The sequence below is a fragment of the Protopterus annectens genome, chromosome 3.part0 (assembly GCF_019279795.1).
Source record: "Protopterus annectens isolate FY-2018-M chromosome 3.part0, PAN1.0, whole genome shotgun sequence".
In the NCBI taxonomy this organism is placed as follows: Eukaryota; Metazoa; Chordata; order Ceratodontiformes; family Protopteridae; genus Protopterus; species Protopterus annectens.
The window spans coordinates 937,295,528-937,314,564 of NC_056731.1; the positions used below are offsets into that span (position 1 = coordinate 937,295,528).

The window sequence follows — 19,037 nt, forward strand, 5'->3', positions numbered from 1 at the left end:
CAAATGTATTCAGGGCACATGGCCTCCAAGCCAAAGGCTTCTACACATCAGTCAAAAAGAGATGCTAGCTGTACAAAATGCCCTGACAGCCTTCAAGGACCTACTTCATCCAGGACAGCTGCTAATAAAGATGGACAACACCACAGTCATGTGGTACATAAACAAGCAGGGGGGCACACATTCCTACCCCCTCTGCAGACGAGCCATGATTTTGTGGAACACAGCATTGACTTACCAAGTATACCTGCAAGCACAATTCCTGCCAGGAAAAACAAATGCTCTGGCAAACGAGCTAAGCAGAAACCTCATGGACCCTCACGAGTGGAAACTAGATCCACAAATCTTCAGCATGATAACAAGGAAATGGGGATGCCCAGACATAGATCTTTTTGCCTCCCCTCACAACTGCCAACTTCAGAGATTCTGCACAAGGACTTATCACAAACAAGCATGGAAAGTGGATGCCCTGTCATTCAGCTGGAACAACCTTACAGTGTATGCCTTTCCTCCACTGCCTCTCCTCCCCAAGGTACTCTTAAAGGTCAGACGAGAAGCCACAAATGATACTGATTGCCCCGGATTGGCCACGCCAACACTGGTACCCAATTCTAAGGAGCTTGTCCCAAGGCCCAGCCTGGGCATTGCCTCAAATTCCTCATTTACTGACCCAACAAAACAATCAGATCCTGCACAGCCATCTCTGAACTCTAAATCTAGCTGCATGGAGGATACTGTAACCATTCTGAATATACCTCTCTCTAAAGCGGTTATGGATGTCATTTTGGAGGCCAGGAGGCCCAGCACCAGAAAATCTTATGCAGAAAAATGGAAGAGATTCTGTGCTTGGAACCAGGCACAAGGAATTGACACGCTTGTTCCAAATATTCCTCAGATTTTACAATATCTAACTGAGATGTTGGACAAAGGCCTATCCTTCTCATCAATTAAGATCCATGCCTCTGCCATTTCAGCTCATTACAATACAGACCCACCTATTTTTTCATATCCATTGCTTAGGCAATTCCTCAGGGGGGCCAAAAACATAAGACCTCCAAGGAGAGCACCAATACTTTCATGGGACCTCAATTTTGTCTTGGAAAAACTCGCAATGCCTACTTTTGAGCCAGCCAATACAGTTGACATAAAATTCTTATCATGGAAAACAGCTCTGCTCCTAGCAATAACTTCAGCAAGAAGAGTCTCAGAGTTACAGGCATTAATGGCTGTGGAACCTTTTATTATCTTCCATGCATTCAGGGTTTCTCTAAGGACAAACCCAACATTTATGCCTAAGGTAGTGTCCAATGTGGCTCTTAACCAAACCATTCATTTGCCTACTTTTTACCCAAACCCGCAGAATAAAGGGGAGAGACTTCTGCATTCTTTGGACATACACAGACAGCTATGCTTCTACTTGGACAAAACTAAAGCTTTCAGAAAGACTGAGCAACTTTTAGTGTCATATGCTGCAGGATCACAAGGAAAGGCCATCTCAAAGCAGACTATTTCAAAATGGATAGGACACCATTTGTTTCCGCTATTCACAACATGGTAAATCAGTGCCTAAGGGCATTAGACCACATTCTACCAGGGCAGCAGCCACCTCAGCAGCCTTCCTCAGAGGAGTACCAACCAAGGATATTTTGGAGGCTGCAACTTGGACTTCAGTGCACACGTTTACTAAGCACTACCACTTGCCTCTTTACTCTAAATTCAGAACAGACTTTGCTACTGCAGTCTTGCAGGGCCTTATAGCTACTCCTAATTCTATTTAGACCCAGCCACCCAACCTCAGCTTTGGCATTCAACCCAAGTGTAATGACTGCAACAGTGAAACACGATGAACATAGTACAGTTGTGTACCTACCATAAATGTAGATGTTAGAGTGTATTCACTGTTGCAGTCCGGGTTACCCACCCACCATCCCCCTTTCTTTGCTGGGACTTATCTGTACTTCTCTGTCCTGTACAGCCTATGTGGTACATTTGCTTGTAGATGAAGGTATTGTTATTTTAGTGCATGCTTTTATTAGCAATTTTTTTAGCCTACCCTTTTGGGGGCGCTTGACATCTGGGGCAAGAAAAACTGAAGAAAATGGCGTCGGCTGCATCTTTTATACCCCTGGTGTACTGACGTCAGGGAAGAGGCGACAGCAACCGACGCCGGACCAAGACTTTGGAATTCAGGCCGACTGCGGGTAGCCTGCCAGCAGGATAACCCAAGTGTAATGACTGCAACAGTGAATACACTCGAACATCTACATTTATGGTAGGTACACAACTGTACTTTTTCTTCCCTTATAGGACCCATTATTGAGTACAATCCCCCTTTTGGCATGTACCTCATCAAGCACATGCAGCAGCTGGCGAGACCACAGAGGTTCCTCACCAGGAGAATCCAGGGCCTCAAACATCTACCCTACACAGATAAGCTAAAGGCCCTGTCCCTCTACTCAGGCTCCTGCAGACTCCTCAGAAGTGACCTCTGTCTGTCATGCAAAGCAATCTCAGACCCCGCCTTGATGGGACTGCTGCATATCCACAAGTCAAGCTCTACTCGAGTAACCCGCACCTGCAACCTCAACCTGATCAGTAGGACTTGTTGGTGGGACAGATGTGTATCCCAGAGACTCCCCATTTTTTGGAATAGACTCCCTGTCCACGTCAAGCAGAGTACCGCCTTAACCCTTTTTAAGTGCAACCTGGATAACTGGATGGCGAACAGAAAATACACCCCTGGGATTCAACCTATGTCCCTGTTGGACAGTGGCATAGGGTGCTGACTTGTTGGAACATGGGCTGAATTATTGGCTAGGCTTGTAAGAGCCTCAGGGCCAGTAGCCCATTAACTTCCTATGATCCTATAAAGCCAAACAAATATAATCACTTCATTACCTTTTCATATAGTTTGGGTTTTGACTGAAAAAGGTTCTCTGAACCAGTTTACCATCCTGGTTAACAAACAAGTTAAAACTTCATTTTAACCCTTTTTCACTATGTAAAAAAATGAAAGTACTAGTTCCTAGTGCTGTAGGTGTCCGGGCTTATGATTCATTTTCTCATGTCATCTTCCATGTAATAAAATGATGATGGAGGAAATGGTTTCATACACTAATGGTGTCCCTTAGGTTTTTAATATTTCCATTGCCAATCTTTAGCTTTACTGATTTTATTTTAGTGCTGTGTTCATTACATGCAAGTTGGGATTAAATCTGCCTTACTAGTTGTAGTCTTTAAAGATAATTGTGCTGCTGTTGTAGGTAAGCATATTACAAAGGGTTGACCCAATTATAACCAGTGTCTTGCATGTTGAGAAATGGATATCAAGAAATTCAGTTTTGGTGAAGCTTGAGGGGGATGAATTTCTTTACACCCATTTAGAAAGAACATAAACAATTCACTAAAATTGTATATCTTGTAATAATGTTTTGTAATATTGTGGTAATTGTTTCAGAAGTGAAGATGCCACAGAAATGTATTAAATTGTACAAGGTGCTGCAAATCATAGCTATAGCTTCAAAAAGAACTTGACCACACTTCCTAACTCATGCCGCCACAAAGCAAGTAACTCAAACTACGTGGGGGGGGGTGCACGCTTGAGTGTGTGTGTCTGTGTGTGTTGAGTTTTGTTGCATTATTAATTTTTGTTTCAGGTACCATTTATATGGCAGCTGAAGGTGAGTTGCAGCTTTCAAAGCTGCTGTTTGATTTCCAGTGCATTTTCATGGTGACTGCAAGCATGGAACTGCAATGTATATGGCATTGCAAGTTTTGGTAAAAACAGTTTGGTTCCTACAGGACCTCACTTTAATGTGATTATTTTCCATAATTTTAGAGCGTGATCAGCAGGATCCATGTTGTTGCGATTTATTTTTTGAATTATTTTTTGATGATAGTTTCAGAATTGTTTGTATGCAGTAGCATAAGCAATGTGGTCTGATTAATCTGAGAGGTGGTTATGGAGAGTTCTGCATTTTTACTGTAATAGCAGTAGACTGTGATTTGTCTCCTGTTTCCTAGAGAGGAGCAATAGTGAGTGAACCAGCCATCCAGGTTCGGAGAAAAGGTAGAAGTACTCAAGTGTGGACCATTGAGAAGCTGGAAAACAAGCTAATCGACATGAGAGAAATGTACCAGGAATGGAAGGAAAGTAGACCTGAGGTAAGAAAATGTGCTTACTTTCTTTTTCTTTGGATTTATGCTTTTTTCCCCTTTTGCATGCAACATTGTGCTACATTCAAGATGCTATAGGAAACCCCATCTGTAGATTCAGTATTATATCATATGTTGTCATCAGAATGCAAAATATTTTTTGTTAAAAAGTATACAAAGGTGAAGGCAAACCTTTTTTGTTTGTTTGTTTTGTTTTTTTACAGGACCCACAAATTAATGCAGTAAAAAGAAAACAGCTGTAAATTGAATGGAACAGTAAACATTCAGAACCGAATGATTTATTAAAAAAGGTTATTGTTTAGTGGCTGTACCTTTTTCTTGTGTGTGGGTGTGTGTGTGTGTGTATGTATGTATGTGCGCACACACACACACACATATATATATATATATATATATATATATATATATATATATATATATATAAATACATATATATATAAATACATATTTTCTTAATTTCATGATGTGATTTGTGGTAGGGACTGTACAGTTTCTCACATGAATGTTTCAGGATCATCTGTAAGTGCTGGATTATTAACTTTTGGAAAAGTTCGAGTTAAAATGTGACTGTTGGCATTAGGCTTGAATGCGTGTCATAACTGTCGGTGCTGCAGAACTTTTTGCTGGGTAGGCATTTTGCCCAGACTGATTTTTTTTCAGCTGCTGGGCATCCTTCAGTAGGAGCAAGTGATCAAAGTAATGAGCAGCAGTCACTACAGCGGAGCCTGACTAAAAAAGAGTGAATGAATCTCGCATTCTTCTTTTTTTTTTTTTTTGCCAACTAAAGTGAATGATTTGTGGTCCTATGTTTTCGTAGGTTTGTAGGTTTGTGCATTTTACTGATTATTACAAAGAATATGGTTTTATACCACCAGATTCCTCTGAAAGACTTGCATTTTAGTACCTTTCCTGTTTAGAAGATGGTTAAAGCTTCAGTAACTTGTGAGCATTGTGCTAAATTTGACAAAAACATTTAATTAAAATGGGTAGGAATTTAGCTCTATTTTTATAACATAACTAGTTTCTTTAACCTCTCCTATTTTGGCCTGTGTTTCCTTGGTGAACAAAAGTACAGTTATGAGACTAGGTGTGTAGTTGAGAAAAAAAAGATTAAAACAAGAATAGCAGCATAGAAGAATAGAAGGAGGACATTAGAGGGGGTCCTTGGGAAGCACGGTTAGAGTATAGGGAACTTTTATGGCAGTTGACATAGGAAGCGAATATTCTGCCAGGGTTAAATGATACAATTTCGTTAAAACCTGTCCTAAAATTCAGAGCAGCAAAGTTATAAAAATTATTGTATATTTTTACAAGTTTTGATAAGTATCATTCCTGTTAATGTATTTTGTGATATTCTAGTATTAATTCAAGTACCTTTATGTAATATTTGATTGCAGGTTTTATTTTGTCCACTAGAGGGGGTTATTGGATTTACTATTAATATAAGTAGAGTGAAATCATTATGAATGTTTTTAAAAAGTTTTTTATGAAAATTAGAAGTTAAGATTATAGACTATATTTAGTATTTATTAGAATAGTATTTTAGTGTTAATATATTTAATGTATTATATTGTTTTATTTGTAAAAGTATGTAAATTAATTTTATTGAGGGTAATTAATCATGGTATAATTGGTAATGAAAGGAGAGTTTATTGAAGTATTTAAACAGCTAAGAAGGAAAGGTATGCATTACATCTGAGGAAGACTTGTGACTAGACGAAAACGCTGTTGTGATAACAGGGAGAGCGTTAATGTACTACTTTTTTTTAATATTGCAAAGTTTGTGGATTAATAAACTGTTGAACTACTAAGAAGGTGTGTCGTGAGCTTCTTCCAGGTGCTCATATTGTGTTTCATTATATCCTGCCAATATAGAACATCCAGTCAGCTTCCAAAGCTTCAGGGCACCTTCCACTTGCCCAAACTGTTGAGCAGCTCAAGACACAGGCAGCTGTAAGTAGTTCATCTCCCAATCCCCTGCTTGTAAGTGTTGCATCTCCGAAGTCCCTACTTGCACTTATCAAGGATACCAGAACTTGTCAGAAATTTGGGATACATGGCTGTTAGCCTAGTACACACCTATGAACCTGTTAACTACCTGGAACTGTCCCTCTTCCAAGTTGGAATAAACAAAACCCTTTCATAGCTAACTACAGGACCTCCTTTATTCTCTCCTCAGCTTGAGCTTCTTGCCTAACTAATGTGGAGTCCCTGTGTATTAAACCAAGCACCAGCTGCCTGAGCTTGAGGTTACTTCGGAAATACCATTGCAAATAATTCTGTGTAAACAGTACTCTGGCAGCAGTTTTAGGACACATTGGGCAACTTTTGAAAGTGGGGGTCTCTCGCCCTTCCCTTTCCTTTGGTTCCACACCCACCTCGACATTTGCTTTGATTTGAGAGAAGTATATTCCAAACAGGAGAAATCTGAAAAGTCATGACTTTGCCTCCTTATAGAAAGGCAATTTTTTTCCATGTCCATCATAAGACCCCAGAATGATGATTCTTTCTGAGGGTGAGGCAGGACTTTTTTGGTTTCAACTTGAGGTTGGGAACAATTGTATTAAAATAAAATTTAACCTACAAATATGTATTTTTAAACAAAACAAAAAAATCAAAAGTATGTAGTAGTGAAGAGGAAAGGAAGACCCTAAAGGGGACTTATCTGAGTATGAAAACTATAATCCACCAGTCCAGCTACTGGGGAGATTCAACTGTGCGAGTCCTCCATCTAGCACTAGAAGACCGTTTACATTTTATTTGGTCTGGGGACCTTAGTTTTGTAGCATCACTCTAAATAGTGAGAATTGTGAATTGCTACAGGATCTCAGTATCATGTATTACATTTCTACTGCATTTTACTATTTGCATTTCACTTAGTGTGGGGACCTTAGACTTTTGTAGTATCACTCACAGTAATGAGAGAATTGTAAATTGCTGTAGGATCTCAGCCTTATACACACTTGTACTGCATTTGTACTCCGTAATGATTGGTTTCCTCTCTACCTCATCTCCTGTAGCCTGTGGTATGCATCAGTGATTTAAAGTACCCTGTATAGAGGCAGGTTAGAGTCTGTACAGGGCAGTCTACAGACGCAGACACCTAGAGTTGTAATTTTCCATATAGAACTTCCTCTGCCATTTTCTCAAATGTCTAGGTGAGTGTAGTGCAACTAGTTTGCCCACTGAGATGAATTACCCCGAGAGTGTTGTTTTTTATCAATACTAGACCTCTCCCCCGTGGACTTCCAATAAGGTTGCACACTGATAAACAGCATAATCGCAGTTCTCCCAGTGTGAAAAACAAAAACAGAGATAAGTCTAGTAATTCTGCCAGTTTTATTAAAATTAATTAACTGGCTAGTAAGCACAATGCCTTGATGGCAGCAAAGAAGAAAGTTAACCTAAATGAAAATCAGCTTGAAAAGGTGAAGAGAAAACACTGGGAAGAATCCTTCAGCTATTCAGAAAAAAGCAGTTCAGGCTCCTGCTTTGGTACAAGAGATAGCTTCTAGTAATTTTAAAGGAAAAAAATGAATCAGATGTGCTCAGAGACGGTTAAAGTAATGAAACATTGAATAAGTATAGCAACACAGACAACAAAAGACTGGAAAAAATGGAAGAAGCTTTAAACAGCTGTTCAGATGAACTTATAAAACCGTGAAAATCAGTGGTCAGAAATAAAGAAAAGGTTGGCTGAGTATGATTCTTATCAAGAAGAGCTGTTTCAAAAGAAGTGATAGCGTTAGAGGACAGAGCACACAGAGACAAACTGGAATTTTCTGCTGTACCTGATAAACTGGAAGGAACAGCCCCTTTAACTTTCTGAAAGCACAAATAAGCAACTGGACTGGTATTCTACAGCAGAGTTTATTAATCGAAAGGCCATATTATGTGTATGTTCCAAATCTGGCCATGAAAAAAGTAGCCAAGACCTATATTAGTAAACATTCAGTCTTACCAGTAGAGAGAGTTGATCCTGACAAAACTGTGACAAAAGGGCAAAAGTATTCGAAATTGGAGACCATAGAGTGTTTGTGGAAAATGATTATTTACTGTGCACTAGGCAGGAGAGAAACACATTTATCCAAGCAATCAGAATATTGAGAGGTGTAAAATTCAGCTTGCTATGTCCAGCTGTCTTCAGAATATATTTTTTTTGCCTAGAGGATCAAAGGGATTTTATTATCGAAGATTTTTGATGCAGAACAGGCTAAGGAGGAAATACAAAAGTTTGTTCAACAAAAAGTGAGCCAGCAAACAGAAGGGGTCTCTGTCCCCCATTCTTTTGACAATACAGTTCATAGAGAGAGAGAAACTTTGCCAGTAAAACCTTTTCCTATGTTCCAAAAGAAAATGCTTGAGAGAAAAAAGCACAGAAGTTGATTAGAAAAATCTGGTGTACCTTGGGCTTGAACCAGAGTCTGGAGTTGAGTGATGAGATGAACAGGAAGTAGACAGCAACACTGAAATTAGTGAATAAAAGTGAGACTATAAAGTATCAGTCACATTTGTAAAATATGGCTTTATAAGAAAAAGTGGCTAAGAAAGATTGAACTTTTGTTGACTTTGTTAAACTTGTATGTGGACTGAGTAGCATATCCCCCACTTCATGTCATCATTAATGTTTGGAAGGACACTAAAAAGGGGAAAAAAGTTAAAGAATTGTTAACTGTATTTGTATAAAACATTTTATGATATAATCTGCATGTATGTTAAAACAGATCTGTGCAGTATGCAGTCAATGCCATCTAAAAAGCATGTTTAGGTTAATATGCCATAATATTGGAATGTTGGGGTTGGGATGAGGTGCAAGAGTGCTCTGATTATAAAGTATGTAGAGTTGAGATATTTTCTCTTACTTTTGCATAAATTAATGTCTGGATGAATGCCTTTGGCTTAATTGAAAAACAAGTTTTTTTATTTGCTGTAAAAATAAGAGAACACTGAATGCAGGGGAAACATTTTCCTTTAGCAAATGTTCAATGTGAGTTGAGAAGTCTGCAGCTGAGGGCAGTTGTACATTTCTGTTCTTATGTTTCCATGGAGACAAGCTAACTACAGATGCAGACAATTAATCTCTATGCTGTGCATTTTTTGCTGAGAGAAATATAAAATTAAGAAGTACAGTGGCAAGCAGCTGAGTAAAAAGTAAAGTCTGAAATTATTGGAAGTGAATAAGAGAGCAGCGTTCCTGGTACATAAATACTTCAGTGTATTTACGAGAACAGTGTATAATTTAGTTTTATTTAAAGTCAGCCATTACAGTTTTTCTTAAGGCTAAATTTTTTTTTGAAAACATACAAGTTATTTTTTCACATCTGGGAAGCAAATAGAGATAAATAAAGAAAAAGATGTCCACCAGGCTGATAGGGATATTAATTCCTTTAATGGCACAAAGCAATAAAAATGTTTAAAACTGGTAAGCACTTTCACGGCACTTCTGCTTCATCAGACCATAAAAACAAACAATGACACATATCTTAAATAAAATGCTTCTACCAATAAAGTAAAAAAAACAGGTGCATTCAGTGGTGCAGGCCCCTCTTTTTTAGGGCTGGCTTTAGAGACAGCTTTGTTAAGGCCTGGGTAGACACTTGCCCTAAAGTCTAAAATCCATCTCGGTTCTAGATATTCTGTTTCATTAGCAATGTCACCTTCCCTAATGTCTTTATTAACTTTCTATAGAGCTAAGAATTTAAAATGGTGGGTGCCATCTACTTCTAAAATGTGTTGAGCTAATGGCATTAGTGTGCTTCCCTTTGCATACATCATTAATATGCTCCAATATTCTTTCCTTGAGCATACAGTTTGTCTTCCCAATATAGAACATATTACAGGCTGCACACGGTGCCAATTATACAAGATTCCTGTCTGTGCATTTTGCATAAAATCAAAACTCTAAATTCTCTTGGGTCCTAGGGTGCACTGCTGAAGTAACTGACAAGATGCATTTGCAAGCCTTACATGATCTGCAAGCATGAGTGCCTCTCCGCTCAGAATGTACCCTATCATAGTTGCTACATTTATAGCATAATCTTTGCTTCAGTTATAAGTGTGAAACCTCCCCAACTACTCTACTGATACTATCATCAGCCAAGAGTATTGACCAGTTCTTGATTATATCACAAACTCTATTGATATCACTAGTGTAGGTCAGAAGTATTCTACTCGGACAATTTACCTCGCTAGCTTGCATATTTTCAATTTCCAACTTTGATCTATTAGAGAAATAGGATTTAACTCTATTACCACTTGTTTGTTCAATTGCTCGCTCTATATCCCCTATTCTATAACCCCTTTCTAATAATTCAGTATGCAAAGTATCAAGTGCTTTCTCTCAAGGGTCCGTATCTGTGTGCAGCTGCATAATTCTAAGGACTTGATTTTTAACCACATTTCTGGGAATATGTCTAAGATGCATGCTAGTGTTATGCAGGATGTTGTTTTTCCTGCATGGTTTCCTATACATGCTAGTCGATAAAGTACGCATATCTTTCTTGCTTACACTGACATCTAGAAAGTCAATACTGTCCATAGAATGATGCTTGGAGAGTCTAAGAAAGGCAGTAATATTCTGTAGATAATCAACAAATTGAACTGACTGGTCACATATCTGCCGTGCTAAATGAAAAAGGGTTCCTATTACTTTATCAAACTTCAACAAGTTCGAACCCTATATGGTCAAAACCATATAGTTGAACTTGCTGAAGAAAAATTAAAAGATGCAACAGTAAACTAACTGTTGCAAGCAGGGGGGCTGCACCCCCCCACACCCCTGCTCTTTAAATATGCCAACTCCGAGATTGCACTACAGTGCAATACAGGGAAAGGGAATATTTCCCTTTGCTGCACTGTAGTGCGATCTCGGAGTTGGTATATTTAAAGAGCAGGGGTGTGGGGGGTGCAGGGGGGCTTGCCTCCCTGCTTGCAACAGTTAGTTTACTGTTGCTTCTTTTATTTTTTTTTCCCCCGTGTTCGAAGTTTTGAAACTTCGAACAGACAAGTTCGATATTGTCATGTTCGAAGTTTCAAAATTTCGATCAGGTAACAGGAACCCAATGAAAAAAACATCAGAGAAGTGCCGCGAAAGTGCTTACCAGTTTTAAACATTTTTATTGCTTTGTGCCATTGATGGAATCAATATCCATATCAGCCTGGTGAACATCTTTTTCTTTATTTACAAGTTTGTCTGGATTTTGTCTTGGTCTTTCTACACTTTTTAGTATTAAGAAAATAGAGATAAAGACAAGAACAGAGAGCGATTAAGTAAGTGGTAGCACAGTCTATAACATGCACCTTAGAATGGATAACCTTAATTGGAGGTTAGGTGATGCCTGTGGGTTTAACTGTGAGTTTGGGACAGTTTTTCCTATCAGGAAGGTTAAACTTAATTATATGAAGATGAGCATAGTTTTTTTTTTTTTTTTTTTTTTTTTTTATTTAAGTGAATTGGTTAGGGGGGGCGTTCTCGGGATGTTTAATTTTTTTTTAAATAAAATGTAACATAGTTTAAAATGGAGATGACAAGAAACAACTGGACTGGAGTAGTGATAGAAGAGGAAAAAATGGTAGATTTCTGTTACTAAGGGGCTACTGGAAAGGAAGGAAAACTTTGCTGGCATGTATTTATATTCCACCTTAAACTGCTGTTATGGATTTTAAGTAACTTTTGGGGAAAAAATCACCACCTTTCAGCAGAGAATATTACTTATAGGTGGGGACTGAAACTTGGTTTGCAATAGTGATGCATCTGGGGGACCTAGAAGGGAAAATATAACAAACTACAGTAGATGTTATGAAGAAATTTATGCAAATGTATGGTGTAGAAGACATGAATTGAGTAGTAGGCACTCTTAGACAATTTACATATTATTCCCCAAGGTACAGTAGCTGGACTAGATTAGACAGAAATTATATTTCACAGGAACGTGCATTTAATTGAAAGCTTTGACACGCATCCAATAACGTATTTTAGATCATACACCAATAAAAACTAATATAAATATGCAGGATGTTGTTGTGTCTTTTGGCCTATCCCGGTTAGGGGTCGCCACAGCAGAACTCTGGTCCGCTAATGTTTGGTAGTGGATTTTTACGTGCTGAGTTACCAGCCCTGATGTACAACCTTCAACGAAGGCACGCCCATTCACGCATGCCTCCACACAGAAGACGCTCTAGCTGAGAATCAAACAGGACAACGTCTTGCTGTGAGGCGACAACGCTACCACAACACCACTACTACAGGATAATATAAATATGCAGGATAAAGTAAAAATGAAACACTGGGACTTTCTCACCTACCTTTTAAAAAGAGCGCAGTTTTAAGGAGTGAGTAGTGGAAATTGAGTTATTAGAGAAGATAGACTTTGCTTTTGAAGGTCTAGCATGTGAGTGGGATAAAAAGTGGAGTTTAAAAATAAGGTAGAAATAAAAATAAGATCCGATTAAGAAGTAGCCAGAATTTAGAGGTTTGACAAAGGTTATAAGGTATTGGAGTAAAGGAGAAATCTGACAAAACAAGAAGAGGTGCAATTGCAGAGTGCTAAAGGGAAACTAAATTTCTTCAGAAAGCATCCACTATGAAGGTCACAATCATACGTTCATAGTCCCTTATTAGCCTGGACAAGTCTGAATTCCTTTTCTCTGGCCTCTTCTAGTCCACCCTCCCTGGGTGCTGAGCTTGTACTCAGATCTTCTCTCTCACCCATTGGGGGGTCATCTTACCCAAACATTCATTCCTTCAGTGGGCAACATTGTCATCTTCCCAAAACAACTAGGACATTTTATAAGAGCAGATAGAAAAGGTTTTCTGCTTAGGCAAAAAAAAAAAATATTGACCCTTTTTCAGTCCCTCTTACGGCAATTTTGGACTTCTTGCACACATTTTTTAGTATGCAACCATCTATTCCACAATCAAGGTACAGTTAGCTGCAGTATCCTATTTCCATATCAGTAAAAATCATACACCCATTGCATCTCTCAGATTATTCAAGCCTTTCCTTTGAGGTATTTTCCACTGCCTTCTCTGCTTCAAGACCCAGTCCCCTCCATGGGATATTACTGTTGTGCTACAGGCTTTGACAGGGCCCCATTTCAAACCTGCTGCTAGGGTTGATCTGAAGTTTTTATCTTGGAAAACTTTATTTCTGTTGGCTTTCAATTCTGCCCTGACAATTTCTGAGCTACACTGCTTGTTTTCAAAACCTCCCTACATATTTTTTTCAGAAGGGCAAAGTGTCTGTAAAAGCCAACCCATTTTCCTCCTAAGTTGTCTTCTGAATCCTTTATTAATGAGTTCATAAATCTTTCATTTATCTTCCCAAATTATTCAAATAAGGGTGAATATACTTTGCATTTGCTAGATGTTCATCATCAGTTATTTTTTATTTACATCAGACAAAACCTTTCAGGAAATCCAATCAGATATTTGTGTCGTCTGTTGTTAAATTGGGTAAAGCAGTGTCCAAAGTCACCAATCTCGTACTGGTTACCACAGTACATTTCTTTTGTTTATCAAGAAAGAAGATTGCCACTTTGTTCCCAAAGCCTCATTCTACCAGATCTGTGGCTTCATCTACAGCCTTCTTCTCTAGTGTTCCAATCAGTGACATAAGTGCTGCAGCTGTCTGGTCCAAGGTACATACTTTCATCTCTCACTACGAATTGGATTTGTAGTCCAGCTCTAGAGTTTCCTGTGGTTTAGCTGTGCTCTGGAATATCCTTCCATAAGACCTGCTTCCCAAGTAATTAAGTAGCTGAGGACTCTGCTCCAATACTTTGAGGAAAGACTGGAAAAGAGAACGTCAAATACAAGTTATGTACTCACCATGATAAATCTATGTTGTTTATGTATGCTCTTTTTTTTTTTTATCATTTTCTCTTTCTGAGATGGCTCTATCTGACCTTGCCTTCACTTCTGAAGGTCTTTTCTTTCTCTTAGGCTGGCAGCTTTTAAGTCATCTAAGTTTTTTGGCTGCCAACATACTCATATTTTTAAATTTCCTGTTATTGGTGGGCAAACTCGATCTGATGTAGCCCACTCTCTTCACATGGGTTATGGGTAGGGGAGGAGCCTGAGAACCTGACTCAAAGCTTAGAAGTTGCCAAATCCAGATCTGAGGTTGGATCCAAGATGCATACATTGCAGAGGGAAGGAAATACACAACACAGATCTGTTGTTATGGTGAGTACATAACTTTCATTGTAGTGTATTCCACATATCCTTAGCTGCCATAACAGAAGCTTTAATCCACACTCTGCAGTATTTCATGTTATTATGCCCCCAATAATATGACTATTTCTGAAAATATTTGTGTGTGGGCACATAATTTGAGTATAACCTTTGATGATATGTTATCCTATCTCGCCTTCATTCTTGCTGGTTGGGTTCGGAGACGGTACTCTGCTCCGACTCAGCCACATTCTAAAGCTCAAGAGCTTCCACTGCCTTGAGACTAGACCCCACCCCAACATGCCTAGCGAAAGTTACCCAGATCTTGTTTGCCGATTGAAGCTTTGGGATTGCTTTGCGACTGGCTCAGGCTAAGTTGTGCTTTTTTCTACTTATTTTGGGTAAAATCTTGATATTTCTTATCTATAATTATTCCTTGTAGTTAGGAGTTTCTAAGTGCTTGTGTGCCTCCTTGTCTATCACCCTATTTTATTTTTGCTGTTTGTTGTTGAGGCCGTCATTTTCCCCCTCGGGCCTAGTAATTCCCCTGGTCATTAATCCCCCTTCATTTTTTACTCCCTTTTTCCTAAGGAGTTCGCCATTTAAGTTAAAGGCATCTCCTCAGTCGGAGGAGCTGTCATTTAACTTGGAGACTGTCATCCTTCCATTCCTCCCATCTTCTTTAAAAAAAAAAAAAAAAAAAAAAAAAAACTTACCTTCTCTGTCTGTTTGGGCCATTTATCTTTCACAGTTAGTGTTGTTGGCTGTTGTGTCGCTATCCTTTGTTGTGAGACATATACAAGGAGTCGTCAAAAGAATCCAAGCCTTCTGGATTCAAAAAATGTGATCTGAAGTAGTTGACTTCATTCATTCTGCACATATGGGTATACGGATCCGATTCGGATCCGAGCCGGCAAAACTTTTCAAGCATCAGCTCCAAGCCCCTCCCTTACCTATTTTACGTCACTTCCTCCTATCTATCCCCAGATCTCGTTTGCCGCTCTGAGTCAGCATCCTGGTCTCTGAGCTCTAAGCAGGGTGGTAAGGTTTTTTGGTCTTTTTGTGCTAGTTGAGTGTGAATACCTTTCCCTTTTTTCCTCCCTTCACGTTCGATCGTCGTGTTAGTTAAAAAAAAAAAAAAAAAGAAGAAAAAGTTAGTTTCAAGTGTTTTGTGTTTGTGTTTCTGGTTTCCCGCCTAGGCCCAATCCCTGTTAGAGTGCGTGTGTGAGTAGGCCGTTAGGGCTTTTACTGTTTCTACTATGGCTGAATAGCCTACTGTTTCTACTATGGCTGAATAGCCTAAAGTTCTGTTTAAGAAGTGCACAGAGTGTGGTCACAAGCTCTCACCAGCCAATGGCCACACTCTGTGTGTTCTATGTTTAGGGGTCGCCCATCTGTCTGCATCTTGCGACATTTGTTCAGGCTTTAACCCTAGGGCTTTGAAGGATCGCTGGGCTAAGCTTGTGGCTAAGGGTCTGCTACCTGCTTCTGCCCTAGAGTCTGCCTCGGTTTCTTCCCCAGCCAGTGACACTGTGCAGGCAGGGACTTAATCTCCCGTCAGGCCTGCTTCATCGGAGTAGGGACAGAAGGGACAAGGAGAGGCGCCACAAGGAGAGGGACAGGCCCAGAAAAAGATCACCGGACAGGGAGTCTTTCTCCAGCCCCTCTTCAAAGGCACCCAGGTGTCGTTCTCCTCTGCTCCGCTCTCCTCGTTTCTCGCCGGAGCCGACAGAGCCATCAGTGCCGAGGCACTCCCAGATCCGGCCCAGACCCGAGTCGGTCGCTTCCTCCAGGTCGACTTAGAGTGTCTCCGACCTGGATATGGACAGGCTGATGAGGAGGTTCATCCAGAACCAGATTCAGATGGGGGTCTTGCCAGGGCCCTCTCCCACTGGAGAAGGGTCCTCCTCCTTCATCTGTGTTCCGCCCTATTGCTCCTTCCCCGATCTGACCCGACGCTTCGGGGCTGTCGGGTCCGAGACCTTTTGGAGCTGTGGGGTTGGTGCTGATGGTTCTCGTTTCCTCGACACTGGCCATCACCTTGAGTTCTTCGGATCCGATCTCAGATCCAGGAGACTCTCGGAGCCATGGTTGGGGAGTCGGACCCGAGAGTCGAGATCTCGCTCTTTCGGATCCTATCCTCAGTGCCCGGACTCCCCCTCTGTCGGCTCCGGTCCGTGCTTCGGTGCTGGGGAGAGCCTCCTTCTTACGTTCTACGGAGGTGTGCTCTCCATCGGCGTTTGGGGCAGTGGAAAGTGTTTTCTCCCAGGGGGTTGAGACCACAGCTCACCTACTCGGATCCTACCCAAACCCCTCTGATTTTGGATTCTGCTCCCATTACCCTGTCTCGGGGACAGCCCGTGCCAAAGCAACCCCAGGTTGTCCCTCAGGGAAACCCCGGAGGCTTACGAATCCTCTCCAGAGAGTCCCACTGGAGAGAAACCTCGTAAGCGCAAGTGTAAGAGGAGGCGCTTGGACTCCCCTAAGTCCATTACCATTGATACGGACTTGGAGGAAGGAGAGGGTTCCCCCAGATCACCTTCAGAGGACGTCTCGTTCGGAGACATTATGGAGATCCTCCGCTAAAGAGGAGGTTGGTCAGTCCCCAAGACCTCTGTGGATGAGTCCGTATTCCTGGAGGCCTTTAGCACCGGCCCATCTACTTCCTGGGTCTCCCCTCCAGCGGACCCTTTGGTGGACCTCATCACCATTAGGACATGGAAGGATCCTGACACCGTAGAGCCTATACCCAAAAGGCCAGACAAAATTCTCTCCGCCGTCAGACAGGCAGGTATGGTCCAAAGGAGCTCCGGCAGACGCTTTGGTGGTTGCAGCTGCCACAAAGAAGGAACTGGCACAGGAGAGTTCCTCGGTTCATCCACCAGACAAGAGTCTAGGTCGATGGATCATTTCGGAAAGCACATGTACTCATCAGCGACATTTTTTATTCATGCACTGAATTACTTGGCACATCTCATCCAACTGCAGTGAGACCTTATATCAGAACTAACTGAGTCATCCCCGGAGTGTCTGTCGCAACAGGACAAGCAGTCTTTCACTGCGAAGATGACTACACTGAAATCAGTGACAAATACCTCTATGCGTCTTCTCTCTCATGCTACGGAGGGAGCCGCTAGAGCTGCTGGTACAGGTGTTGCCTTGAGGCGTCACTCCTGGATAAGGCTGTGTCAATTTGTGGACCCCTTTAAGGTGTCTTTCATCAACGCCCCTTTTGATGGATCATTCCTCTTTGGGAAGACTGTACGCGACACCCTAACCCAGAATGAGAAGGATGGAAAGACTTTGTCAGCCGTCGGAATCCGCTTCTCTAACGCCCAGAGGTCCTATTCCAGGAACCAAAAGGGGCAAAAGATGTGGTTCCGGAAATCACAGTCCTTTCGTAACACTCAGGAATACTCGTCCCTCAGAGGCAGAGGGGGACAAGACCGACGCTGTCCCAGAGGCAGAGGGGGTCCCAGAAACATCGGGTCTAGGGAACCTTTTTCCAACAGACCGGCACAGCAACCCTGAGGAGTTGCCCGGCTGCTCTACTCTGGAGGCAGTCAGGGGAAGATTTTCCTTACATCCAGTGGCATGGGAGTCAATTACTGCAGACCGCTGGGTGTTAAGCATAATATCCAGAGGATATTCTATCCCCTTCATTTCATGTCCCATAACCCCAGCACGCCTTCCAGATGTTACACCCGCTCACAGGGAGGCTGCAGCCTTAGAGGTTTCGAAGCTGCTGCAAAAACGAGCCATCGAGCCGGTCTCCCCAGATCAATCTGGATCAGGCATCTACTCCAGGTTCTTTTTAGTGTCAAAGAAGATGGGGGACCTCAGGCCCATTCTGGACCTGTCTATCCTCAAACTGTCGGTAGAGAAACAAAAATTCCGGATGGTCACTCTACAGTCCATTCTACCGTTTCTGAGAGAATGTGACTGGATGTGCTCGTTAGACCTTCAAGGACACTTACTATCACATCAAGGTCCACAGGAGCTCCAGGAGGTTTCTACGCTTCTGGCTAGGGGCCAGTCACTTTCAATTCAGAGCCCTACCCTTCGGTCTCACCACAGCTCCCAGGGTGTTCACCAAGGTTATGGCGGTTGTAGCGGCTCACTTGAGACTTCAGGGCATTCAGGTATTCCCCTACCTAGACGACTGGCTCTTCGCTGCATCCATCAAACGTCTCTTGTGTCAGGCCCTACACTACTTCCTTGGTCTGGCTCACAAGTTAGGCATCACGATTAATATCAACAAGTCCCACCTGGCTCCGGTTCAGATCATAGACTTCATCTGGGCACGGTTGGATTCGATTCAGTCCAAGATTTTTCTCACCCCGAAAAGGATAGAAACTCTCAGACTCCATGTATCTGCTATCTTGGATCACTCGGTAGTCACAGCAGCCGATGTTCTCAGGGCCCTGGGTTCGATGACGGTCACAATCTCTATCCTCTCTCTTGCACGTTTTCACATGAGAGTCCTTCAGTGGAATCTAGCAGTTCAATGGTCCTGGCTAGACCTTCCGATAAATTTCCACATCCGGATAAATTGGACATGCAGAACGTCACTCCAGTGGTGGCTTCAATCAGTGGACATTTTCGCGGGGAGCAGCTTTCTAGCCCCTCCGGCTCAAGCCACGGTGACCATGGATGCTTCCCAGCTCAGGTGGGGGGGGCACTTCCTGGG

At 41.6% G+C, this 19,037-nt stretch overlaps 1 protein-coding gene across 1 annotated transcript in view; it reads left to right on the top strand.

Moving 5' to 3' along the window:
- Positions 1 to 19,037, top strand: part of KIF13A (kinesin family member 13A) — a 2,301,375-nt gene that overhangs the window by 709,276 nt on the left and 1,573,062 nt on the right. Inside the window, exon 9 of the mRNA XM_044065730.1 lies at positions 4,021 to 4,161. Coding sequence (XP_043921665.1) covers positions 4,021 to 4,161 — 141 coding nt within the window. The remainder of the gene's footprint in view (positions 1 to 4,020; positions 4,162 to 19,037) is intronic.